The 27528-nt window shown below is 37.5% G+C and overlaps 1 protein-coding gene across 9 annotated transcripts in view; it reads right to left on the bottom strand.

Moving 5' to 3' along the window:
* The window catches only part of RASAL2 (RAS protein activator like 2), a 397112-nt gene that overhangs the window by 138729 nt on the left and 230855 nt on the right, over positions 1–27528 (bottom strand). Inside the window, exon 1 of one of the 9 annotated variants that reach the window (XM_070768502.1) lies at positions 9335–17014. The exons of the other annotated variants lie outside the window; for them this stretch is intronic. Coding sequence (XP_070624603.1) covers positions 9335–9347 — 13 coding nt within the window. The 5' untranslated portion in view covers positions 9348–17014. Of the gene's footprint in view, positions 1–9334; positions 17015–27528 lie in introns of those variants that run through there. 9 annotated transcript variants of the gene reach the window in all.

Here is a 27528-nt window from a genome sequence, read left to right as displayed (position 1 = left end):
AAAATAAATTCCAGATAAAGACCTAATCTTATTGAGAAAGGCCTTTGTAAGCATCACACAGAAGCCAGAAACTACAACAGAAAAGAGAGATTAAGGAAACATAAAAATTTAAAACTTCAAATAGAAAAAAAAGACATCCTGAGCAAATTTGCAAGGCTTTTAACAGTATCTATCAAGTGTGAAGTGTAAACTACCTTTGTTTCTATTTCTAGGAACCAGTCCTACAGATATATCAACACAAGCAATTGAACATAGATATGTATGTATGAAGATGTTTAACAAAAAGTTGGTAGTGGCAAAAACTAAAAACACTAAGTGTTCTGAAGGAGGGGAACAGGTAAATCTACAGTGGAATAATCTGCAGCCTTTACGGATCTACAGGTATAAATATAATGAAATGAAAAGACATCTTCAATGTATTATTTTTCTTTGAAATATTAAAATAGCATAAAATTTTAAAAATATTAAATAACACCGTTAGATGCCTAGGGATTTCCTGAGAGTTTATAGCATTCTTCAACAGTAAAATAACTTGAGAATGCACAGGTCTATAACTTTTTAATTCAATAATTTAAAAAAATTCAGGACTGTCATTCATCGGTTGATGAGAAATATGAGGCAGGGTCACATGTTCATCAACAGTTAATTTGGCATCAGAATCTGTTTGGCAATATTTGCACAATTATATTGTGTTCTTATTTTATTAAAATATGGGTGGCAGATTGAGAATGAAAATGCTGCTGTCACAGAAAAGCACAGGCCTCATAAAACTAATATTAATGGAAAGAAAGATAAGATTGTTAACCTGCCAGAATTAGAGTATCATTAACTTCAATGGAATAGTCTATATTCAATTTGAGAGGGGAAAAAAAGAAGCACAATTAAGAATCATGAACAAGGGCTTGGTGTTTATGATGTGGATATATATGGTACCCACATTTTTGTATAATCCTCTACCCTTGGGTGTACGTAGGACCCAAGATCTGTTAATAAAATGGGATAGCCACTCCCTTAACTCAGCTGTATTATATGGCAAAGATGATGGTACAGTCACTCTTGTGATTAGGCTGCATTTTATACTGGACTCCATCATAGCAGACTAGAGTAAGATTCTCTCATTGACTCTGAAGAAGTAAGTTGCCATGTTCTCGGAGTGCCACAGGAATGAGACCCAAAGGTGATCTCTAGGAGCTGAGAATGATTCCTTCCCAATAGCCAGCAAAAAAGAAAGGATCCCAGTGCTACAACTACAAGAGGACTCTGAGCTCTGGATGAGGAGGCAGTCTGCTGATATTTTGGTTTCTGACTTTGTAATACTCTGAGCAGACAACCAACTACACTCTGCCCATACTCTGGTTCTGCATAATATTTATCTGTGAAATGATAAATATTAACAGGTGTTGCTTTAAGTCATTGAGTGTATGGTTGTTTATAACAGCAATAGATAACTAATGTAGTGTGCTGACATGAAAACCTTAAGCTTGAGTAAAGCTGATGAAATATGAATGGACATGAATTTGAACAAACTCTGGGAGATAGTGGAGGACAGAGGAGCCCAGTATGCTACGGTCCATAGGGTTGCAAAGAGTTCCGACTATACAGTTCAGGGAATTCTCTAGGCCAGAATACTGGAGTGGTTAGCCTTCTCCTTCTCCAAGACTATAAAGTGTCAGGTAAATAAATGAAATAATTTATTTCATTTTTTTAAAAGAGTGATGTGTCAAAGGGAGTGCAGAAAGAACCACTTGAAAGAATTGAGTTTGCTCAGTCAAAGGACGGGACAAGACGTGATATGTCTATGAACAGGGAAGGATAATCATCTTTTGTATACCAAGAGCTCATTACGAAGAGCTCATTTCTAAGACTTTGTTTAGTATGGTTATATTTCTTAGCATTTTCTCAAAGTGTGAGAGACAAATCACTCAAAGAAAGAATAGTAGATTATTGAACTTAGCAACTGAACAACAAGTGGAGAAGACTGTTGTAAATGAATACAAAAATAGAGCTAAACACATGCATTTTAATGATTCAGAATTGGCAGGATCGGAAGGAGGGGGGCGATTTACCTGAGAAGAGAAGAGAAGCATGGTCAAGAATATATCATGTTTGTGTTTTTGCAAAGAAAAAGAAGGAACTTAACATTTATTATCTTCTATTTATTTTGTTGGATACTTCCACATTCCACAGTGATGAAAAAGCGGTTTAAAAATGTTTATTTTTCTTCCAATAAAACAAGTAATCACATATCCTCTAAAGCATAGAAATGCTTTTAAAGCAAAATGATATTAAAGCCAAAGTACAGAAAACTCATTAAATTTGTATCATGAACTAATTAATAACTATATGTAAAAATTAATGTGCTTGGTATGAGTACATTTATATCTTTAGATATATATCTACAGTAATATATATATATAAATTGTTACTACTGTAAAATATTTAGGACATGAAAATTAGTGTTTTATATGTCTTTGAGTGCTTACAAATAGTACTTTGAAAGCTTATGGACAGTCTGGTAGTTCTGTTATTCACATCTTGCAATTTTCTTCTGAAGATTCACTTACAAACCTGGTCTGTGTGAGACTTTCCCCATCTAACCCTTTAAATGACACCAAATGTAAAGTTCCTGACTGCACACATAGACAGTTCAGGTTTAGCTCAGTTGTGTCCGACTCTTTGTGACCCCATGGACTGCAGTATGCCAGGCCTCCCTGTCCATCACCAACTCCCAGAGTTTACTCAAACTCATGTCCATTGAATTGGTGATGCCATCTAACCATCTCATCCTCTGTCATCCCCTCCTCCTCCCGCCTTCAATCTTACCCAGCATCAGGGTCTTTTCAAATGAGTCAGTTCTTCGCATCAGATAGCCAAAGTATTAGAGCTTCAGCTTCAGCATCAGTCCTTCCAATGAATATTCAGGACTGATTTCCTTTAGGATGGACTGGTTGGGTCTCTTTGCAGTCCAAGGGACTCTGAAGAGTCTTCTCCAGCACCACAGTTCAAAAGCATCTATTCTTTAGTGCTCAACTTTCTTTATAGTCTAACTCTCATATCCATACATGACTACTGGAAGAACCATAGCTTTAACTAGATGGACCTTTGTTGGCAAAGTAATGTCTCTGCTTTTTAATATGCTGTCTAGGTTGGCTATAGCTTTTCTTCCAAGGAGCAAGGTGTTTTCATTTCATGGCTGCAGTCACCATCTGCAATGATTCTGGAGCCCCTCAAAATAAAGTCTATTACTGTTTCCATTGCTTCCCCATCTATTTGCTATGAAGTAATGGGACCAGATGCCATGATCTTAGTTTTTCTTCAAAGTAGTCGTAAAAATCTATACTCTCATCAGCAGTGTATTCTTCCTTTTATTTTAGGTTCTTGTCTAGAACCCAAAACAATTCTTTAGGTTCTTGTTTTAGAATCTAGAACAACTCCTTTTGTTCTAGACCCTTGTCAACATTTGGTACTTTTTTTTTTTTTTCATTTTAGATATCTTGATATAATTTTGGTTTAAATTTGAATTTTCCTGATGAATAATGAAACTTTTCATATATTGAATAGCCATTTGGATGAGCTCTTTTTTAAAATGAGCATTGAAGCCTTGCCTTTTTTTCACAGGTGTGTAGGAGAAGTTTGTTATGTATTATGTTTGGATATTAAAATTTAAAAATAATCTCTTTTTAGACTGTCATAGAAAAATGTAAAATAAGCAACATCTGGATTAAACCTGAAGAGCCTTTAAAAAAAAAAAAAACAACTAGTTTCTATTCTCCTGTAACATGGGTTTGACAGGGGAAAAGAGAAAGAAAAAGTCTATCTTTAAATATTTAATTTAACAACTAAGCAAAATGAAAATGGTCTTATAATTTCTGACACCGGAAGAAACCTACTGGGAAGCTGTCATAAATCACAGTACTTTATAGCAATAAAATAGTCACATCCTTGAAGTTCACTATTTCTAGCTAATTAAAATTTCATTGTCAAATACATCTTGCAGTTTGTTCATATTTTACAGTTTCTCAGAAGACACGCTTCTGAGAAAAACTGGTAAATAAATTGTTGGATTTTCTTTTTAAAAAGGACCAGAGGAAAGCCTGCCTTCTGGTTTTAAATATCCTTCCATTTACAAACAAAACAAATAAAACAAGCAACTTCTAAACTTTCTAAAAAGACTTCTGCCTTTTACATTACAGTAAATTTGCTTTGAATAGTACATTTCGTTTTGTTAATAAAAATGTTTCCAAGAGAGACTTGTTTTCATTCTTTGTAACGACAGTAGTTACTCCTAGGCATTCTTCCTTACACCATGTTTTTGGTTTTGTTAATAAAAATGGTCAACACTGGCTCCAATTGGGGGGAAAAAAAGCTAATTCTTTGGAAAATTTATCTTAAAAAGCTGATTATCAAATACTAAGTGCTTATACTGTATTTATAAGAAAAGGAAATGAAGAAAACCAAAATTATTAAAAATATATTTCACAATTTTAGCAACTGCCACTGTACAGATATTTGCAAGTAAAATAATAGTACTCATAAAATAGAGTGATATTGTTTCAGGAAACTACTGTGATGTTTCACTGAGTTTCAGGTGGAGGCAAAAATGCTTCAAGAAAAATATCAAGATATATGTAAGCTAACTATTCAGTTCAGTTCAGTTCAGTTGCTGTCATGTCTGACTCTTTGCAACCCCATGAACCGCAGCACGCCAGGCCTCCCTGTCCATCACCAATTCCCAGAGTTTACCCCAACTCATGTCCACTGTATTACTGTGATACAATTCTTTTACCATATGCAGACAGTAATTCAATAATCTACTATTCTTTCTTTGAGTGATTTGTCTCTCACACTTTGAGAAAATGCTAAGAAATATAACCATACTAAACAAAGTCTTAGAAATGAGCTCATCATAATGAGCTCTTGGTATACAAAAGATGATTATCCTTCCCTGTTCATAGACATATCACGTCTTGTCCCGTCCTTTGACTGAGCAAACTCAATTCTTTCAAGTGGTTCTTTCTGCACTCCCTTTGACACATCACTCTTTTAAAAAAATGAAATAAATTATTTCATTTATTTACCTGACACTTTATAGTCTTGGAGAAGGAGAAGGCTAACCACTCCAGTATTCTGGCCTAGAGAATTCTCTGAACTGTATAGTCCATGGGGTCGCAAAGAGTCGGACACAACTGAGCGACTTTCACTCACTTTATAGTCTAGGTGTTCCTAGAAAAGGGAATTCTTGTAGTAGGGACCCAAACATCGTATCTTCTCCTATCTCACTGGAGAGACCAGAAATCAAATCAACTACACACCATCTATTTGAAATATAATCTAGCTAAAAGTTACAAACCAGAGTATTAAAAAGAGAATATCCATTTTTTTTAGTCTTCATATTAACTAAAGTAGTAACTGTGAGTAGTTAACTATACAACAGCAGCATGCTGCTAAGGTTTTCAAAGGTGCTCTGTAGTCTGTGGAATTAAATGCAATACATCAGAGCAAGCAACTTGTCCAACAGGTTGACTATGCTAGGTGTCACCTGATCCTGAATGACACTGGCTTGATCCTGGCACCTAAACCTGCTTGCTTACTTTCAAAAGTCTAACAAAAGAGCATGCAGAACCAGGTCATTTTTCTTCTTCAAAGAAGAGAACTGTATTAACCTACACTAACTTCACAACTTGCTATTTCAGCAATTCACTTATTTATAAAATACCTCAAACCTGAGAATGACAGAAATGTGGGGTTTTATAGTCTCATTCCTGATAAGAACTCCTCACTGGCTCCCTCTTCAAGTGTATAAGTTCAGAGAACTCTTCATTCAGCAGAATGGTAAGGTCTGAGTAGGGGTGAGCGAGGTACCAGAAAAGATAAGAGCGAGCAAGGTACCAGAGAAGATGAAGACCTTCATCTGAATTTTAATGACGATTCAGTAAGTCTCTCCTATTTTTCAAATATGCACAAAGAACACATTCTCAGTGGCAACGCTTTAGGCTTCCAAACACAAACTGACATCATACCCATAATTACATGTGGAGCTTTGATAGACTGAATTCCGATTAGGCGCGCACACACACATACCCAGAAAGAAAAAAATAAAAACAAAAGACAGCTGTCTGAGGATTGACATTGCTGAGTCATGACTCATTTTCTCGACTCACTGTTTACTGGGAAACAACAGGACACTACCAGTTATTCTCTCTCCGCACTACAGAATTAGGTATTTTAGAAAGTTTATGCAACCAAGTGTAAGAATCTTGTGAACCTTATTTCACCACACATCCACCGGCTTCTTCAAGAAAGCTGATATACAGGGAACTGAAAACAAGAACCACCACAAACAACCACTAGAGAGCGTGAAAGAACAGGAAGAACAAAACCAGTGTGACTCCCTCTTCAGAAGCTGCTGAAGGTCAAGACTGGAGCAGAAGAGGAAACTCAACCATGTGTCTATATAGAAGGATTTCCAGAGTTTTGAGTGGCTAATCAGGTTACCTTTATGAGTAAAGAATTAATTTGATAATTCAGTGTTTTACACACCCAGCCTCAAGCTTCTGCCCCTTGGACTGTCCATCTTTACTTTTGTTTATAGAGATTTCATTCTTACAACTTTAATGAGGATACAGAACCCAGAATTATACCCCAAAAGTAGAAAGAAACTGTAATGGGGAAGACGTATTAATAAATCCTTTAAATGAGACAAAAGTTTTAATCAACTATAGCCAAACGTTTATCAGAAAAATGTCATGGCTACATTACAGAGCTCTTAACCTTCTTTGCAAATATATAAACTATATGGATATATATTTCATGAAAAAAATTTAGAAAAACTAGTATCAAGAAAAAAATCATGAGTAGTGAAAATGGGCCCACCTTAAAAAAAAAAAAAAAAAAAAACAATGGTCAAAAGAAAATTGTTTCACATACATAGGAGAATTTCTTTCCTCATGCCATTCATTTCATCCTACCCACTCCCTTCCCATTTATAATGTGCCTTTAGTTATAAAATGGGCACCTTATTAGCACAAGTGCCTTTCGAAACATAATCCTGTATAATCTGACATTTGTATTCAGGAGAGAAAAAGGAGTCATGTGTTTCCTTCTAATATTTTTCTCTTTCCAATACACAGTAGCAAACTTTATAATTATTAGATTGATTAATAGTTTTTTTTCAACTTAGGTCAGTAAAATACCAGCAATAGATTAATGACCTGATTGTCTCTAACATGGGGAAATATACCAAGGCCCAACGTCCATTTTTGTTTGTCTGTCTAGCTATCCATCCATCCATCCACTCATCTATCATATACACACATAACATAATATACATGCATGTATCATGGCAGTCCTTTCACATACTCCAGCAGGATAGAAGATGAGAGAAAAATCTAAGCCCTGTGTAACACAACGTGAACACTGTTAAATTGGACAGAGCATTATGTCCTCATTCTCACAGCCATCAGTCCTCTTATAAACAGTGTGTTTTAATAATGGATTCGGCAGTACGACAAACAGTCTCTTGTTTCCTACTGGGTGGAGAATGTCACTTTGTAATTTGATTTCCGATAGCCGAAAGCAGTAATGAAACTGCTCCTTACAACGTACTGCTCATCACTCACAGACTCGTAAATCACAACCCCATTTACACAGACTTAGTCAAAAACTGGAATAGCAGGTCAAGCTTTAACACAAAAACACTACATCCCTTCACTGTGCTTGGAGCCAAATCAAGCTAACTTGTTCCCAGGGATTGTAAAGAGCCATGACAGATCCTTTTGACAGTGGCTATCTTTACTATTTAGCTCACTAGAATAGTGTGGTCTCTCTCAACTCCACAATGGTCTCCAGAAAAATGGAAAGGGCAGCAACCTTTTCAGAGACTAAATGAAAATGTATGAAGACAGATGTTCACTGACTGTTGTGACTCTCAAGATCCTCCACTTAAGTTACCCTCAAGCACATAATTCATGAGGTGAAGTAACAGAGGACCCTTACAAATGGAGAGAAACTGAGCTGGGTCTTGGATAGGGAAGCGATTGGTTCAAACAGTTGGATAATTTTGAAATGTTAAAATTAAAAAAATCATTAAAAAAAATTACATTAAAAAATATAAACATAGAGAAGGCACTGAATATGGGATAATGCTACCCAAAAAAAGTTTTACTAACTTCAATTACACAGAAAATGACTAAGTCCCAAAGTCTTTAAAAGAGATTAAAATCAACTTGAATCTTAATTTCGTATATAGGCATTTAGAATATGCTACAGCTATGTAATTGTTTACATAAAAGCAACATACAAACTGCAGTCATTTGCCTTAACTGAAAGCTGCTTTTTATTCTGATAAATACCAATACTTTGCTATATGTTTTTGGTTTTGAATGAATATGATATCAATATTGATGACATCCATCTGCCAACATCTCCTCCCCATATTTCAATCTAGATTTATGATGTATTTGGTCTTTAGGCAATAACTCATGGTACCTGAGCCAGCAGACACAGTATGGACAAAGTATAAAGCCTAAATGTATCTGGAACCATGAGAAAAAAACCAGTAAACTGCAAATAAGGAGACCTGTATTTTCATTTCAATTCTGTTCTAATGCTGTGATCTTGAGCAAGCACCAAATCCCTTACACCTCAATGTTCTCATTGAAAAGGAAGAGTGTGGACTGCACCAGATGATTTCTCAAGTCTCTTCCAGATTTAACTTTCAATGAGCTAATTAGTTAAAGTTTATGACGTCATCTATTGGCAAAGGATATTAAAAGTCTACCTTGGGGTGGGGGTGGGGGAACAAGCAAAGTTCTCATTTGAACTCTTACTGCTGTCTATGGATCCAACCTGTTGAACTTGCCAAATGAAACAGATTTACTACATGCTACTGAGATTCAGGCAAGGCTGTTACATTATTATTAATGGTTGATATATTTTGTCTCTCTCAGAGAGAAATGGGCTATATCCATTCCTAGGTATCTTAGTATTTCATAAAGAATCTAGGGAAAAACTAGAATAAACATCCACTTCAAATGATTAAAAGAACAAGTAAATGTTGCAGTGTCAGTACTTTGCTATGATCATCACACCTTTAATTTATCTGAGTTTCTCAGAAGGCTATTTTAGATCTGGATTTTGTACTGGATGTTGAGTCTCCACACAATACTCCTGTGAACTCACAGTTAATGAAAACCAACCCATTTTTTTTTTTTAAAAGCCGGTAAGTACAAAAGTAAATAGTCATTTCATTTGTGAATTTTGAAAAAGCACAGATACCCTTTAAATATATACAAACTTTTAACTTCTGTCTCAGATGGATTCTAGGAACTCTTACCTGGGGTCTGCATTCCGTGAAGTTTCTGGGTGTTGCTAACATGATCTTTCCGGCATGCCAGTCAGAAACTCAAAACACTTTCTATACCACACTAGCTGCGCTTGTTCACGCTCCTGCTCTCTCTCGCTCTCTCTCTCTGTTTTTTTGCTCCCGCTCAATGCCTCAGACAGATTGGAATGCAGAAAAGCCAGAGCCAACGCCAGTCAAACTCACCCCCCCAAACCCCCCTCCCCCCACTTCTTTTGCTAGAGAGCACTGAACAATAGCTATCCTTCCTGCTCACAGCCTGTCTCTTTCACAGCACTGGGTGCAGGCAATCTAGTTCAGAAGAAGCAACGTGATTTACCAAGCGAGGTATTTAATTCACTTCTTCTGTCCCATGGGTGGATGTGTACATCTGTGAGTTTTAAGAAGCGATTCATTTTTTTTAAAAAAAGCAATCTATTTCAAAATCTGTCCTGTTTTAGGAATAGAAATATAAAACAAATTTCAGAGATTCTTATTTTGAGTGTTATTGCTGAATTAAAATATTAACTTTTCAAAGTACAAAGCCCAGGGAAATACCTTACGGCTGATGTATATATAGAAGTCTGTTAACACATATATTGCTATCTTAAAGTCACTTGGTGAATCACTTTATCACAATAGTAATATTTTAAATTTAGAAAAAGAAAAACAATTTCTCTGAAACTTTTCATTCAGGTCTTAAGCTAGAACTTCATTTTAAAAATAAACTATAATTAAAATTAATTTTACAAACAGAATGGTTCCTAACTGATTAGTCAATAAGTTGTGATGAAACTATAGATAGCATCAGTATGCTCAGTCATTATTTTGGTTTGTTTGAAAATCTGACATATTTCTAGGGTTTGTTTTTCTCTACATTCCAAAAAAAGGAGGCAGGTCAATGATGTAATCTTCATTATTGGTATGATGACCTAACACATTATGCAGCTGCTCGGTTGCTGAGGTTAGCATGTCAGGATTGATCAATTAAAAAATTCACTCTTTGAATTACTGAGCGGATTCCACCTGCCACTTCAGACAGTGGAACAGGACAGAAAGGAGAGAGCACAGTTTCAATCTGTTATCTTCCCTTTCACAAAAGCTGATGGAAATACATTTATCTCTGTTTATGTGTTTGTATATATATGTATTAAATGTAATATATCTCTCATATACGATCAATATATTTTCACACAGATATATTTGTATGTATGTACATATATGTGTGATAAATATGAATGTATGTATCTTTGGCACCCTATTTCCTCTCCCCTTTTTTCTCTCCAAGTTTCAATGATGCATAAAGTCTCCTTTAATTCCATCATAATTTGATTTTGGTTATCGGGTTTCATTTTACTTCAAGGATCATAATACTCTAACACTGCATTTTCCTCTTTTACTTTGGGTTTTGTATTTCTATTTCAGAAGAACTATTCCTGTAAACCCTATGGCTACTCAAATAAGAATTATAGGGGGAGAAAAGACATAAACAAAACATTATACAGAAAGAACAAACTAAGAGTTTGATTATGAAGACTTAAGAGACCATAGACTCCCACCTTGCCCTCTATGAAACAAAACACCAACACCTCCTACCCTCTTCACACCCAGGTAAGCTTTATCATTATTAGTCTCATATGTTTTGTTATTGTTTTAGTTGCTAAATCATGTCTGACTCTTTTACAATCCCATAGACTGTAGCCTTCATGGCTCCTCTGCCCATGGGATTCTCCCAGGCAACAATACTGGAATGGGTTGCAACTTCCTTCTCCAGGGGATCTTTCTGACCCAGGAATCAAACCCATGTCTCCTGCATTGACAGGCAGATTCTTTACCGCTGAGCCACCAGGGAAGCCCAGCCTCATTTATAATCAACCTTAAAACAGTGCAAAGTACACTGAGATTATTTTTACTTGTTATTCCTCAGAAGATTTCTAAAAAATAGGTCACGACTTCCGTCATTATCTTCAAGATTCAGAGTCTAAACGGTGAGACTAAATTATCAGAGAGAGAGATTTCAGCTCAATGAAAGGAAGTCAGAGCCACTGCAAGGGACTTTCCGAAGGGGCTGCCTGCTACAAGACACAGTTAGATTCCTTAACGCTTCCCACACAGGTTGGCAGCCCATCTGATGAATAACTGTAGCACAGCAGTTCTCAAACTATGCTACTGAACAACACTCAGGTTCTGATGATAAAAAAGAACAGAGGGGGACCGAGTTCGATCCCTGTTCAGGGAACATTCCATGTGCCGTAAGGCAACTGGGACCGCACACCGCAAGGACTGAGCCTGCACTCAGCAACAAGAGAAGCCAGTGCAATGGGAGGCCTATGTACTTACAGCTAGAGAGTGGCCCCCTTGTGGCAGCTAGAGAGAGCCTGAGCACAGCAAAAATGACCCAGTGCAGCTGAAACTAAATTTATTAATTAAAAAAAAATTTTAAGGTCATTAATCTGATAAAAAAAAAAAAGAATAGCAATCTTTCCCGAAATGACACAGAAAGTTCATGTATTCAATTTTCTCAAAAGTGAGTTTTTTCTTCTTGAATGTATTTTAAAATGTTAGAATCTATTACTCTTATTTAACCTTAAAGATGCCTGGAACAGTTCCAAATTCAGATCAATAATGACATTTTCAGATATTTGAAGGTGAATCAGAACAATAATTTATTGAGTTCTGTAAAGAGCACTTTTACTACTACCTGGAGTTCTGATACGTGAATAAATCTGAGTACTCTCAAGGAAACGATTTTTCGCATATCCAAATATGACGTTATTTCAACACTCTTCAAAGGATATCATACACCATATTTTATTATTCCTATACTGCATCTTTTTTACAAATATGCATTCCTATTTTTAATCTCCTGTTTTATGTCTTCCAGCCTTACTGTTTGTTGCTGCTTCTCTATCTAGAAGTTTCTTCCTTGCCTGGTCTGCCTGTCATACTCTTATCTACTCTTCAAAACCCAGATTTAAAATTATATTCTTAGGGTGGTTTACCTCATTTCCTATGCAGAGATGATTACATTCTCCTTTGTACTATTTTTTTTTTACTCTCTAGTAGTTTCTTTTTCTTTATAGCTTTCATCATTATCTAACATTATACTAGTACTGATGTTTAATGTCTCATTTCACATTCAGAATATGATGCAGATGAAGAAGGGGCTTGTTCTTGTTTTCAGCTTTATCACTAGAGCCTAACACAGTGCCTGGCTTAATACGTACGTAATAAGTGATGCTTGGATGAATGGAAGAATATGTTTCATTTACCAAACCTTTTTAAAGTACTTAGACTGAGGTGTGCTTAGAGTAACTTGAGGACACACACCACAGCATATCCATTTTTCTGATGCCAGAGGCTAGCACTTGTATGTAAGTGAAACAGGAATGTGTGAGTTCAAGTAACTCACTGAAGCCAATTGTAAGGGAAAACAGTCATTTCATCATTTACCCAGTTAGGTCTTACTTATACTAGGTGAAATCCTGATTCCTAGATGTTGATTTTCAAAGTAACTTTAAATGTACATGAACGCACAGCCATGCGTTGAGCTGCCATAGCCAGGGAAACGCAGCTTCCAAGGTAGGGACTGGAGAGACCAAGAACATCTTCATCTACAACACTAGGACGGTGTTCTCTAGGAAGCTGGGGAACCCTGAGTAAATGGCTCATCCTCCAGCCACAAACTCAAGTTGCAAAGTAACTGAAATCCATGTCCACGCAGAATATCCCTCGTGGGTTTTAAGAGCCTTGTAGAGTGTGAAGAAGGTTTGAAATGATATAATGGATCACACAAGATGAACCCTTAATTCAGCACCCAGAATCTTCATCCTGGTTAGATGAAGGCACTTGAGCCATTTTATTTCTGCAAATAGCCACAATTTTGTCAATATCTGGTCTTACATTTCTCCCCCATACAGACAGTTTGATAGGGTTGTCTTCACTAACCCATCTTACACTGTCATGAGCAAACTCTGTACTTAATAATAGTTCCATTAGGTTGAACTACATGAAAATGCCATTTTTTAAAAGTCAAAAACAGTCAAATATCAGCAATGATCAAATGAATAATATGAAAGATTCAAACACTGGATGAAGGGGGTTGGAGCAGATAATTTTAAATGTCTTTTCTGATTCTGAAAATCTGTATTTTAATTCAAACAGAAATAAGAGCTAAATCAAATTCAAAATTTGGTCATCATCTTGTCAAACTATGGTTCTATTATAACTTAACATAGCACTTTCTTCTTGCCCTTCTTGGAACTAATATAGTGTCTGGCCACAATAAATGCTTAGTAAATATTTGCTAAATAAACAAATGGCTTGAAAACAGGTATAAGTACACTACTGAAGGCTGTATCTATGTGACTTTCCAAGCTCAGAGTCAACAAATATTGGTTTTGTTTTCAGAAGGCTAGGATATTTTTTTCCTAGTAATGAATCAATCAGATAGTATGTTTTATAAACTTTGAAGAATACGGATAGTGTATTTTACCCCTACCCTTTACAAAAGTATTTAGGGAATTCTGACTTTGGTACAGATATAGACGTCAGTGTGACAGCCATTGGTTGTTGCTGTTTAGTTGCTAAGTTGTGTCTGACTCTTTGCAACCCCATGGACTGTAGCCCACCAGGCTCCTCTGTCAACAGGACATTCCAGGCAAGAATACTGGCGTGGGTTGCCATTTCCTCCTCCAGGGGAATCTTCCTGACTCAGAGATCAAACCCACGTGGTAAAGAAGCTGCCTGTACCAGCTTCTTTACCACTGAGCCACCTGGGAAGCCCCACGACAGCCATTAAGAAACTCTAAAACCATAGGTGCACAATTTTCTGAAAATTAAAGGGCACAAAAATCAAGCTAGTTGAATATAATGAAGTTACCTACACATCCATTTTCTTATTAACAAATTTTAAAATGAGCAAACAAAAAATCCCATTAATATATGCTGTCTCCTCTTCCAAGCAGATACACATACCAACAGCAGTCAAACTGAGGTGTACATCACCCTACATGCATGCTAAGGTGTACATCACTCCATATGCACACTCCCTCTTCTGAACAGATAGATGATCAGAAACACAGCTTCCTCTAACCACAAACACAATTTCTTTTAATGTCTCCTCAAAAACCAGACTAACATTCTGATGCTGTGGCTTTCCCACTGCATTCTTTTTGGAGTTCGTATTAGAAAAGGAAATCATTGTTTATAACTGGAATGACAAATATCACAGTCACCCACTTACTCAAAAATACCACCGAAATTCTAATTTTTATTTCATTTTATTTGTATATGATGGGACCACAAGGCAAACTTCTCTTTTGATTTAAAAAAAAAAAAAAAGGCATTATAGGGACCGAGGACCTATTAGTCGGATGGTTAGCAAACACTCACAAGTGTTTAGAGGAGGCACATGCCAAACAAGTGACCGTTCCGATGGCTGCTCAATGTTCCTACAACTCCTGGCGAGGCATTAGAGCACTGCCTTGCTTCTCCAGCAAAGATGATTTAGTAGACTGCATCTGCTTACCTGAAATGACCACTGGCCAGGAGAAAGCATTACAAAGAGCAGGCAAAACTCACACATCAGTCACCCTTCTCAACAGTCAGGCTCTTATAGGAATAGTGCCATATTTCAAAGAAAAAAAAAAAACATCTATGTGGAAAACTCCAAGCAAATCTTTTTCTACTTTCAGTGTATGAGTAAACAATATACTATGGAAACAAAAGCAACACTTCTATTTCTATGAAAAAAATTCATTAATAAACATCAAAAAGCAACTAAAAGCATTTTGGGGCAGGGCTGGATATTAATGGAGATCTCAGTGTATTCATGGAGCCAGGGACATGCCTGTGACATTGGCTCTCCTCATTTAAGAGCTTAAGCTGAACTTTAATAAAGCCATCAAAAACTCATTTTCTTCAGTGCCTTTGAAAATATAACTATCTGCTCAGCTTGTTGATTTCCTGTTAAGCTCATCTACTGTCACAACTGAAGAATAGTCCACTTTCCCCATTTAATGCAGATAACATTTGGTTTCAGTAAAAGTATGTCATTAGGCATTTGCTTTTGCCTTAATGTTAAAGAATATTTGTACGCGTGGGCTACTGTTTCGATAAACCTACTTATGAAAAGCAAAAAATATGGTACGGTCATCTTTTGCACATCACTGACACAGTAACGCATACATGTACTATAAAATCCAAACGCTACTGCATCATGCAGGTTACGTGGGCTTTATTACTTCCATTATTCTCTTATAACTATCTGAAGCAAGCTAAAGTCTAGTAGAACTCCAAGAGGTAAATTGTGAAGCAAAGAGGACATCAAAATGGACAACGGACATGTGAAAAGATGCACAATATCATATCAGCAGGGAAATGCAGTGGAGAACGAAATGGCAACCCACTCCAGTGTTCTTGCCTGGAGAATCCCAGGGACGGGGGAGCCTGGTGGGCTGCCGTCTATGGGGTCTCACAGAGTTGGACATGACTGAAGCGCCTTAGCAGCAGCAGCAGCAGCAGCAGCAGGGAAATGCAGATCAAAACTACAATGAAATATTATCACCTCACACCTGTCAAAATGGTCATTATCTAAAAGACAAGGGACAACAAGTTCTGGTAAGGATGCCATACAAAGAAAAGAAGAAAAAAAAAGGAACCCTCATACAGTATTGATGGGAATATAAATTGGTTCAACTGTATGGAAAACAATATGGCAGTTTCTCAAAAAGTTAAAAGCAGGTCTACCATACAGTCCAGTGACTCCACTATTGAGTACATAACCAAAGGAAATGAAAACAGTGTTTTTAAGAAATATATACACTCCCACACTTATTGCAGCTTTATTCACAATATTCAAGATATAGAAACAACCTAAATGCCCATCAACAGATGAATGGATAAATATGATATGGTTTATATATGAATGAAATATTATTCAGCAGTAAGAAAGAAGGATAGCCTGACATTTCTGACAACATGCAAGGATCCTGAACACAGTTTGATAAGTGAGGTAAGTCAGACAGGGAGAGACCAATACTGTATGACATAAACTTTATATGTGAAATATAAAACGTCAAACTCAAACAATCAGATAATAATGGTGGTTACCAGGGGATAGGTTTGAGGGGATAAAACTGATGTTTAAGGGTACAAACTTGCAAAGGATAGTGTTTAAACAGGCCACAGTGATCTAATGCACATATAATAAATATAGGCAACAAAACTGTATCACAATTACATAACGTGATAAATAGTGCTACAATGGCTATCATGTTACAATACACAAATGTTATCAAAGTAACATGTTGTACACCTTAAATTAACACAATATTATATGTCAAATAGATTCGAATAGATTTAAGGGCCTAGATCTGATAGATAGAGTGCCTGATGAACTATGGACTGAGGTTCATGACATTGTACAGGAGACAGGGATCAAGACCATTCCCATGGAAAAGAAATGCAAAAAAGCAAAATGGCTGTCTGGGGAGGCCTTACAAATAGCTGTGAAAAAAAGAGAAGCGAAAAGCAAAAGAGAAAAGGAAAGATATAAACATCTGAATGCAGAGTTCCAAAGAACAGCAAGAAGAGATAAGAAAGCCTTTTTCAGTGATCAATGCAAAGAAATAGAGGAAAACAACAGAATGGGAAAGACTAGAGATCTCTTCAAGAAAATTAGAGATACCAAAGGACCATTTCATGCAAAGATGGGCTCGATAAAGGACAGAAATGGTATGGACCTAATAGAAGCAGAAGATATTAAGAAGAGATGGCAAGAATACACAGAAGAACTGTACAAAAAAGATCTTCATGACCCAGATAATCCTGGAATGTGAAGTCAAGTGGGCCTTAGAAAGCATCACTATGAACAAAGCTAGTGGAGGTGATAGAATTCCAGTTGAGCTATTTCAAATCCTGAAAGATGATGCTGTGAAAGTGCTGCACTCAATATGCCAGCAAATGTGGAAAACTCAGCAGTGGCCACAGGACTGGAAAAGGTCAGTTTTCATTCCAATCCCAAAGAAAGGCAATGCCAAAGAATGCTCAAACTACCGCACTCATCTCACACGCTAGTAAAGTAATTCTCAAAACTCTCCAAGCCAGGCTTCAGCAATACGTGAACCGTGAACTTCCTGATGTTCAAGCTGGTTTTAGAAAAGGCAGAGGAACCAGAGATCAAATTGCCAACATCCGCTGGATCATGGAAAAAGCAAGAGAGTTCCAGAAAAGCATCTATTTTTGCTTTATTGACTATGCCAAAGCCTTTGAGTGTACAGATCACAATAAACTGTGGAAAATTCTGAAAGAGATGTGAATACCAGACCACCTGATCTGCCTCTTGAGAAATCTGTATGCAGGTCAGGAAGCAACAGTTAGAACTGGACATGGAACAACAGACTGGTTCCAAATAGGAAAAGGAGTTCGTCAAGGCTGTATACTGTCACCCTGTTTATTTAACTTATATGCAGAGTACATCATGAGAAATGCTGGACTGGAAGAAACACAAGCTGGAATCAAGATTGCTGGGAGAAATATCAATAACCTCAGATATGCAGATGACACCACCCTTATGGCAGAAAGTGAAGAGGAACTCAAAAGCCTCTTGATGAAAGTGAAAATGGAGAGTGAAAAAGTTGGCTTAAAGCTTAACATTCAGAAAATGAAGATCATGGTGTCCAGTCCCATTACTTCATGGGAAATAGATGGGGAAACGGTAGAAACAGTGTCAGACTTTATTTTTCTGGGCTCCAAAATCAGTGCAGATGGTGACTGCAGCCATGAAATTAAAAGACGTTTACTCCTTGGAAGGAAAGTTATGACCAACCTAGTTGGCATATTCAAAAGCAGAGACATTACTTTGCCAAAAAAGGTTCGTCTAGTCAAGGCTATGGTTTTTCCTGTGGTCACGTATGGATGTGAGAGTTGGACTGTGAAGAAGGCTGAGTGCCGAAGAATTGATGCTTTTGAACTGTGGTGTTGGAGAAGACTCTTGAGAGTCCCTTGGACTGCAAGGAGATCCAACCAGTCCATTCTGAAGGAGATCAGCCCTGGGACTTCTTTGGAAGGAATGATGCTAAAGCTGAGACTCCAGTACTTTGGCCACCTCATGGGAAGAGTTGACTCATTGGAAAAGACTCTGATGCTGGGAGGGATTGGGGGCAAGAGGAGAAGGGGACGACAGAGGATGAGATGGCTGGATGGCATCACTGACTCGATGGACGTGAGTCTCAGTGAACTCCGGGAGTTGGTGATGGACAGGGAGGCCTGGTGTGCTGCGATTCATGGAGTCGCAAAGAGTCGGACACGACTGAGCAACTGATCTGATCTGATTCAAAGATGGTTCAGATTATTTTTTAATAGAAAATCCATTCCCCAAAGAAAATTTAAATTCTTAAGCAAGGGTAAAATTAATCAGTGGTACTTGTATTCAGTACTTCTGAACCATTAGGATGGTGACAGTAATAAAATTAGACCCTTTTATTCAATTTTATTCTAGGCTCCAAGAGGGCACCTCTATCCCATTTTATGATATTAGTCGTTTTACATTTTCATTTCAAATATTACATTTTGAAATACATATATGTTCCCCCTATTTTTTGAGAAGGGTTATATTTGAAAGTTCCTAAGTAATAATATGAGATTTTTATCTTATTTTAAAAGCTGAGATGAATCATCTGCCAAAATGTAAAACACTGTGGACATGAAAATAACTCCATGAATAATCATTTTTCGGTTTAGAAAATATCAGTAAATATAAAAAATAACTTCAAGAAGTTAAAACTTTCTTCTAAATATATGTCCATACAGTTAAAACAATTTATAATTATCAAATAAAGTTCTACATAATAAGAAATAAGTTAGTCTTCCAGTAAAGGTAAATACCCTGATAGAAAAGGCACAGAATTATGAGACAAGGCACACAGTCAATTTTAAACCAGCAATCCTACCAAAAAACAATAAACAAACAAGCAAACAAAAATACCATGTAGTTCAGTAACATAAACACTACATTCAAGGATTTACCATCTGCTTTAATAACAATTTTTTCTGTCACAATGGATAACATATTTTCTCTTGGCAATAAAACACAGCATATAAATTTACTATTGCTGAAGCTAAAAACCATTGAAAAACTTGAAAATCATCTCTGAGAAATTGTTTCAGTGACAGTAGTTATGTATCCCAATAAAAAATGAAAAAAAAATTTTTTTAACATATTCAAGAATTATGATTATATGCTTGAACTATATTCTTTAACCTATCTTCAACAGTGGTAACTATCAAAAGATAAATCTGCCCTAGGATGTAATAAAATCAGAGCACAGATGGCTTGGGCTTTTGAATGAATTTAAATCTAAATAACCTGTTTAACATACTGGTCTAAAAATCATATTGATAGAAAACAGAGATGAGTGGAAAAGAGCTATATTTCAGGGAAGTCTAACACTTAACTGATAATTTACTGGGGTTACAAATTGAGAGATAAAAGAGAGGTTAATGAATTTGCTAAGGAAATAGTCACTGGTGACTAAGGACAGACTCACACTCCTATTATTAGATCTCTCAGGAGGCCGTCCAGAGAAGTAACAACAGGAATGTCTGTGTATGAGAACTGGAAATAGTCCTTTCTCCCTCATGTTAGGAAATAAATACAGTGGTTTCCATCTCATTGGCAAGAGAAAGGCCACAGCACTGACTTTAATTAAGGATATACTTTTGTCCTTAGAGAAGTTTTAGGACAAAATGAGTTTGTAAAATATAATTATTATGGATCATGCTTCACCCTGTACCATCAGCTGTTGCCTGATTTAAATGATCATTCAAAAACATATAAAACATTCAAAGCTTCCTAAGACATTTATGATGCATATTTTAAATTCTACACCATACCCAAGCAAACGTGAAATTAAAAAGAATATGATGAATTGGAAAATGCTGTAAATATATAGTGCATCCTTGTTCACTGTTTAATTAGACTCAATATTTATTGAGTGTTATTAAGTGCCAAACATGTTCTTGGTAAAGAAGTTCTCTAAATGATGCGTGAAGTTGCATCTTTAGTAAACAGAATTTCATTCATCACAGTTATTCCCCAAATTGCCAACAGCAACAAAACCCTTCATATTCTGTTTTTATATTTTTGAATAAATGACTGCACATTATTTTCCACTAAGTGACAGTAAAACAGATAACTGCTAATAAATTTATTTTTTTTTATGGTATAAGGAAATAACCATTGATGGCGTCATAGGACCCAGGAGTAGAGAACTCTTCCTCTTTTGTTCATCACTCCAAGGCAAGCAGCAGAAAGAGCATAGAGGTTCACAGGACTAACTCTAGGGCCAGATTACCAGGTTCAAACACCAGCAGTGCCATTCACTACTTACAGAAGTCCTGGAAAAGCACCACCTTGGTTTCATTAAATATTTAAAAAGCAAACAAACAAAGATAATAATAGTACCTAGCTAACAGAGTTTAGTAAGTAAATATTTATTTGTCAAGTGCTTAGAATAATCCCTGGCACAAACCACTATATAAGAGTTTGTTGAAACAAAATAAAAATAGTATTTTGTGTGTGTGGGTGAGGGAGGCTGTAAAAAGCAGGGAGAGGGGGTTGTGTAAGAACAATTAATATCATTCATCCCTGATTTGACATGGCATCTTTCCTTCAAAAAGCTTTGTGATAAATATCTGTATGGATTTCTTTATTTACCAGCTATCATTTACAAGCTATCATTGCCATAGACTGTCTAAACTGTTTTCTTTTTCTTCCATTTACGCTTTCCTTCTGTTTTTACGCTTAATTCTTTTATCAGAGAACACTTTTAATGCGTTTATAACATGATCTAGCATACACCCCCTGCAACTGCCATCATGAGATAAAATCTGTGAAAGGAAAGGAAAGTGCAGTGGCTCAGTTGTGTCCGACTCTTTGTGACCGCATGGACTGTAGCCTACCATGCTCCTCCATCCATGGGATTTTCCAGGCAAGAGTGCAGGAGTGGGGTGCCATTTCCTTCTCCAGGGGATCTTCCTGACCCAGGGATGGAACCTGGGTTTCCTGCATTGTAGGCAGACGCTTTACCCTCTCAGCCATCAGAGAAGCCTGATAAAGTCTGTAACTTTGTCAACAGAATATTATTCTTACCAAGAATATCTGAAATAAGACACCATAGACCCTACACTGTAATTGTAGGTGCTTTGATATGAAAATGCTGACATTATTAATTACCCAAGGAGAGGTACAAATGAAATGCTCTGTGAAATAACTTCTCAGTAGGTATGTAGGATAGTAGCTTGAAGGATCTTGGGTATATATTTCAAGTAGCAATAGTAAAATAAAGTAACACATCCCTCTATGTTCCTCATATTCCAGGCCAGTATTAGCTCAGTCTTCTGGACTTACCCAGTGAAATAATTTTAAGGAAAGACTGTGTGGGGCTTATAGTCACCTGATCATAATGCTGTAGTAAAGCGGAACTGAAGCTAGCTGTGCTGGGTCTCTGTTGCTGCACGTGGGCTTTCTCTAGGGGCGGAGGGTGGGGGCTACTCCCTAGTGGTGGTGCACTGGCTCCTTGCTGCAGTGGCTTCTCTTGTTGCAGAGCATGGCTCTAGGCACTCAGACTTCAGCACTGAGGCACACGGGGCTTAACTGCTCTGTGGCACGTGAAATCTCCCCTGACCAGGGATTGAACCCACGTCCCCCACATTGGCAGGCGGATTCCCATCCGTGCCTTCACTTTAGCAGTCAACAACATTTATGTTTTTTCTGCCACAAATGACTCTGATAAGCAATTTAGTCAACAATATCATCAACCAAAATACATTAATGTATAATAAACACTGATCTAAATATTACTGGAGATAGATTTTTTCTATACTATTATTAGCAAGAAGTATATCCAGAGTGGTTGAAAGAAAGGGTGTTAAATTTCGTCAAATTAATTTTGGGGTGTGTACTTCATTTCTGATTACGTTTTTACTATCTGTGACATTTTTTTTAATGAAAGGAGTTGCTTTAATGAAAAATCTGGAATCTAGAATGCTTGTCATGATCTATTAAACAATACATAGTTTATACTTACGGAGAAGGCAATGGCACCCCACTCCAGTACTCTTGCCTGGAAAATCCCATGGACGGAGGACCCTGGTAGGGTGCAGTCCACGGGGTCGTAAAGAGTCGGACACGACTGAGCGACTTCACTTTCACTTTTCACTTTCATGCATTGGAGAAGGAAATGGCAACCCACTCCAGTGTTCTTGCCTGGAGAATCCCAGGGACAGGGGAGCCTGGTGGGCTGCCGTCTCTGGGGTCGCACAGAGTCAGACACGACTGAAGCGATTTAGCAGCAGCAGCAGCAGTTTATACTTAAAGTCTGAAATTTCAGTGCCCTACTTAAAAACTAGCTGGCTTTTAAATGTGTTCATACATTGACTTGTTCGGAACTTAAGTTGTTTTTGTTTTTTTTTTTTTCCTCATAGAAAATATAGCAAAACTGACTGAAAAAAAGAAACAAACATTCAATGAGCACCCAGTATGTGCCAGCATTCTGCTGGGGAATTTAATTTTAATATCCTTTTTTTATAGAACCCTATAAAGTAGTAACTATCATGCTGATTTTACACATTCAGAGAAGGCTGTTTCCTTAAATTACACATTACTTTATTAATAGATGTACATTGTGGGAAAAATAACAACTATACTTAAAATCAAATAAGCTAATAAAGAAAAAACAGCAGCCCACCAAAGGCATTCTTTCTTTTAATTTTTAGCCTCTCCTTATGGCATTTATCTCAACATTTCTAAATAAAACCTAGTGCTGTAAGAATATTATCTAGAAAAGTTGAGATTAAATTGAGAAGTGCCTAAAACCCTACCATCCCCTTATTCCAATTTGGATTGGACACTCTCTCAGCTATCCAGCTGCCATCCCAGGACTTCCTTTCACCAATATTTTGGGGATTTTCTCTGTCTTCTTCTTGTCCTTTTCAATATTGCCCTTCTGTTGCTTGACGGATCGTTTAGCTTGAAATATAATTTCAGTTTAGAAGTCATGTTCAATTGGAACTTTAACAGCACTACTCTGTGGTCTTAGCCTCTAACATTGCTGTCAAGAACTCGATGCCACTCTTACTCGAATGTCATATAGCATATTTTTGTTTCTGTTTTCAATTCCTGAAAACTCTTAGAAGGTCCTCCTCATCAAAGATGTTCTGAAATTTCCCGAAGATGTGCTTTGAAATAGGTGTTTATTTATTCACTGTGCTGAGCACTTTGTAGACTCATTTAACGTGGAAACTCATAACCTATTTACAATTCTGGCAATTTTTCTTTCAGATCTTGACAAAACGTCCCTTAAATAATGCCATTTTCCCCTGGTTGTCTCATACAGAATACCGATCTTCTGCTCCCCTCCCCACTCAAACCACTCTCCAGATTCTGTACCCCACCTCATTCCTACCCACCCCATTGTCTTCCTGCCCTTTATGCCTTCAGATTCAACAACAGATCATGATGCTATTAATCACAGTCTCCATGGCATTTTAACAGTTTTCTTATATCCAGTTTCTAATTTAAAAACACTTTTTAGCCTCAAGAATCCTTCAAATATAAATGGACACTAGAATATACTGTGCTTTTACAGAAGCTATTAGAATATACTGTGCTTTTACAGAAGCTATTATTTACAATAACCTGGTCCTTCAGTAAGACCCTTACGAGGTTTGCATGATGGTGTGACAACAGTAGTGCAATGGGCTAAATCTTGGTGTCCCCCAAATTCACGTGTTGAAATTCTAACCCCCAGCATGGTGGGATTAGGAGTTGGGGCCTCCAGGAGGTAATCAGGTTATGAGGGAGGAGTTCTCATGAACAGAATTGGTACCCTTACAAAAGGGACCCCAGAGAGTTCCCATGCCTTCTTCCCACCATGAGTTAGCATATAGGAAGTCAGCAGTCTGCAGCCCAGAAGAGGGCCCTTCAGTTCAGTTCAGTTCAGTTCAGTCGCTCAGTCGTGTCCGACTCTTTGCGACCCCATGAATCGCAGCACGCCAGGCCTCCCTGTTCATCACCAACTCCCGAAGTTCACTCAGACTCTGTCCATCCAGCCATCTCATCCTCTGTTGTTCCCTTCTCCTTCTGCATCAGAGGATCCCAATCCCTCCCAGCATCAGAGTCTTTTCCAATGAGTCAACTCTTCGCATGAGGTGGCCAAAGTACTGGAGTTTCAGCTTTAGCATCATTCCTTCCAAAGAAATCCCAGGGCTGATCTCCTTCAGAATGGACTGGTTGGATCTCCTTGCAGTCCAAGGGACTCTCAAGAGTCTTCTCCAACACCAGAGGGCCCTTAGCAGACATTAAATGTTTGCTGTTCAAACCACCCACTCCATGGTATCCTCTTATCACAGCGGGAACTGATTAAGACAAGTAATAATACGATACGGGAATGTATTATTTAGGCATAAATACAATAGAGTAGTAGTCAAATTCACTGCTAAGTCTTAGGAAAGCTTATGAAAATTTTAGTATAATTCTAATTTATTAACCAAAGAAACACATCTAGTTACAAAAAGCTCATCTTTACCAACGACCCTATGCTATATCACTTATGTCAAACGTTATTAGAAGAGGCCACGTTTCCCCCTCACTCCTATTCTGCAAGGGGTTTCTTTTTTGGGAGGCTTATCTACCACTGTGGAACTTTCTAGCCTTCAGCGGCTGCTCCAAGGCTATTTTTATCTAACTGTTTTTTGTGTACTACTGATGATAGTCTGCTTGTAAATATATTTTTCTCTCTCTTACTTTCAGTCACTCCCAATGTATTATTTCACTGGCTCCCTTCCTAGATCATCTGGTTCCTAACACACATCTGGATACTTCCTACAATTTCTACTTTTAAAAACTAATTACAAAAGGTTTGTTTAACTATGCTTTTGACTCTGATGGCACTACTTTGATTAAAGTAAAAGGGAAAAAACTGAAAGACCTCTAAATTGAAAAATAAACTGACATAAAATAATAATCTGTATCACCAGTTCTCTTCCTATTTCAAGTTTCTTTTATTTCCTTCCCATCCCAAGAATTCATCTTCTTTTTATTTTTTTCTACCTTGAGTTTATCTTGTTATTTTCTACTCTGCAGAGTTAGAAAAAAATATGCAAAACACAATCAAAATTATTTTGGAAGCAAAAGAAAAAAATGAACTAGATGGGAATTTCCTGTTGTGATATATTAACCATCAATTAAAATGGAAAACAGTTAAACCTGTAAATTTCTGAAGAAAAAGAAAATAGGCTGTACATTTCAGAGAAAAGAAGTTAACCAGAACAATCCAACAGATACAACAGCTTTATGAGAAACTTGGGAACTTCCTTTCTTGAGCATTGTTACTACAGAAATTAGACGGCAGGTGAGTGCCAAGAGCATGCATGTGTGTGTGTGCTCAGTCACGAATCTGTGTTGGACTCCTTGTGACCCCCTGATCTGTAGCTTGCCAGGCTCCTCTGTCCATGGGATTTCCCAGGCAAGAATACTGGAGTTGGTTGCCATTTCCTTTTCCAGGGGATTTTCCCAGCCCAGGTATGGAACCAGCATCTCCTGTGCCTCCTGCACTGGCAGGTGGGTTCTTTTACCACGGAGCCACCTGGGAAGCCCTTAGGGTCATAAAAAAACAGGTTTCATCCCTGGAGGCAGCTTCAGGCTGTTTTGGACACAAACATAACTAGATGTTCCACCTATCTGATTTACAAATCCTTCTGTTTGAAATACAAACTAAAAAGGCTTTTGTAAGTAGCTGAGCCAATCCTGTTCCCTGCTCCTCCTCCCTCCAAAAAATAAGAATGCGGAGGGATGGAGGAGGAAACTGAGAGGGAGGGAGAGATGGGGGAAAGGGGAGAGAAAGAGAGACCACTGGCGCAACTAAAGTAAGCAATGTTTAGATAATTTGGCTCCACTTACCTAAATCATATATTTTTTCATTTTGGAAAAGTTCCTATAGCAGTCAAAAGCCAAGATTAAGTCTCAAAATTAAATCTCAAGACGCACTATAAACAACTCCACTCCCATCTTTCTACCTCAAGTTACATAACAGAATGCCAAACTGTGCAAGTAAAAATGGAAAAACAAATGAGTAAAGTCATGAGATACGGAGACAGGATGTTTCCTAAGATGCCACACCTCCAATTTCCTTATTGGGTTAATTTAAACCTGTCCAGGCAAAATGAGAAACTAACACTTACTCCATTATCTCACTGGTTCCATGGTTTTGTAAGAGTCAGAGAGAACTGAAGTTTGTCTCAAATCAAAATTTATGTTGTTGGTCTTGCATTCTTCTTTCAAACCATAATAAAAATCTCACTGGATAAGGAAGCTGAGGCTGAGGGGTAATGATGAGAAGAGGTGAAATTTGAAGCCAGTTACAGTAACTTCAAACCTTGTGCCATTTCCACTGCCCATGAGTGCCTCTAATAAAGCAATCCTTCCAGAGAGAACAGAGAGTTACAGTCACAGACAGGCACCTTCTTTCCTACCACAGTAAACTTCCTATCTATGAAGTAACTGCTAAATCTGCTCTTGCGATTTTGATATACTAATTAATCTTATAACCGTTAACTCCAACAGTAGTACACACGTTTGTGCTATCAAGCTGAAATGCAACATAAAGGATAAACTGTTTGGACTTCCCTGGTGGTCCAGTGGTTAGGAATCTGCCTGCCAATGCAGAAGACACAGGTTTGACCCCTGGTCCAGGAATATCCCATATGCTGCAGGGCAACTAAATCTGAGAGCCACAGCTACTGAGCTAGTGCATCTAGAGCCCATACTCCACAACAAGCGAAACCCCTGCAATGAGAAGCCCTCACACGGCAACTAGAGAAAGACTGTATAGAGCATGGAGACTGTCAACTACAAATTGGCACTTACCAAGAGCACTGCCAACGACTGAACAACAAAGGCTTTTGCCATCTGCCTCTATGGAGATTGAGCCCCATGCTGCTATGGCTGTTGACCTTCAACAACCCTCAAGGGAGTTCAGGGTGGAGTGAAGCACTCTGTGCTCCAGGGAAATTGGTGAGACAGGTCTTTAGATAGTTGGATGTTTTTAGAAACAGATTTTATGTTCTCAATCCTTTCATCTCCCCATATCTACAGAAGCACTAAACCCCTTCATGGTGACATCAGA

The sequence above is a fragment of the Bos indicus genome, chromosome 16 (assembly GCF_029378745.1).
Source record: "Bos indicus isolate NIAB-ARS_2022 breed Sahiwal x Tharparkar chromosome 16, NIAB-ARS_B.indTharparkar_mat_pri_1.0, whole genome shotgun sequence".
In the NCBI taxonomy this organism is placed as follows: domain Eukaryota; kingdom Metazoa; phylum Chordata; class Mammalia; order Artiodactyla; family Bovidae; genus Bos; species Bos indicus.
The sequence above is the reverse complement of the archived record's forward strand: the minus strand, read 5'-3'. Positions and strand labels throughout refer to the sequence as shown.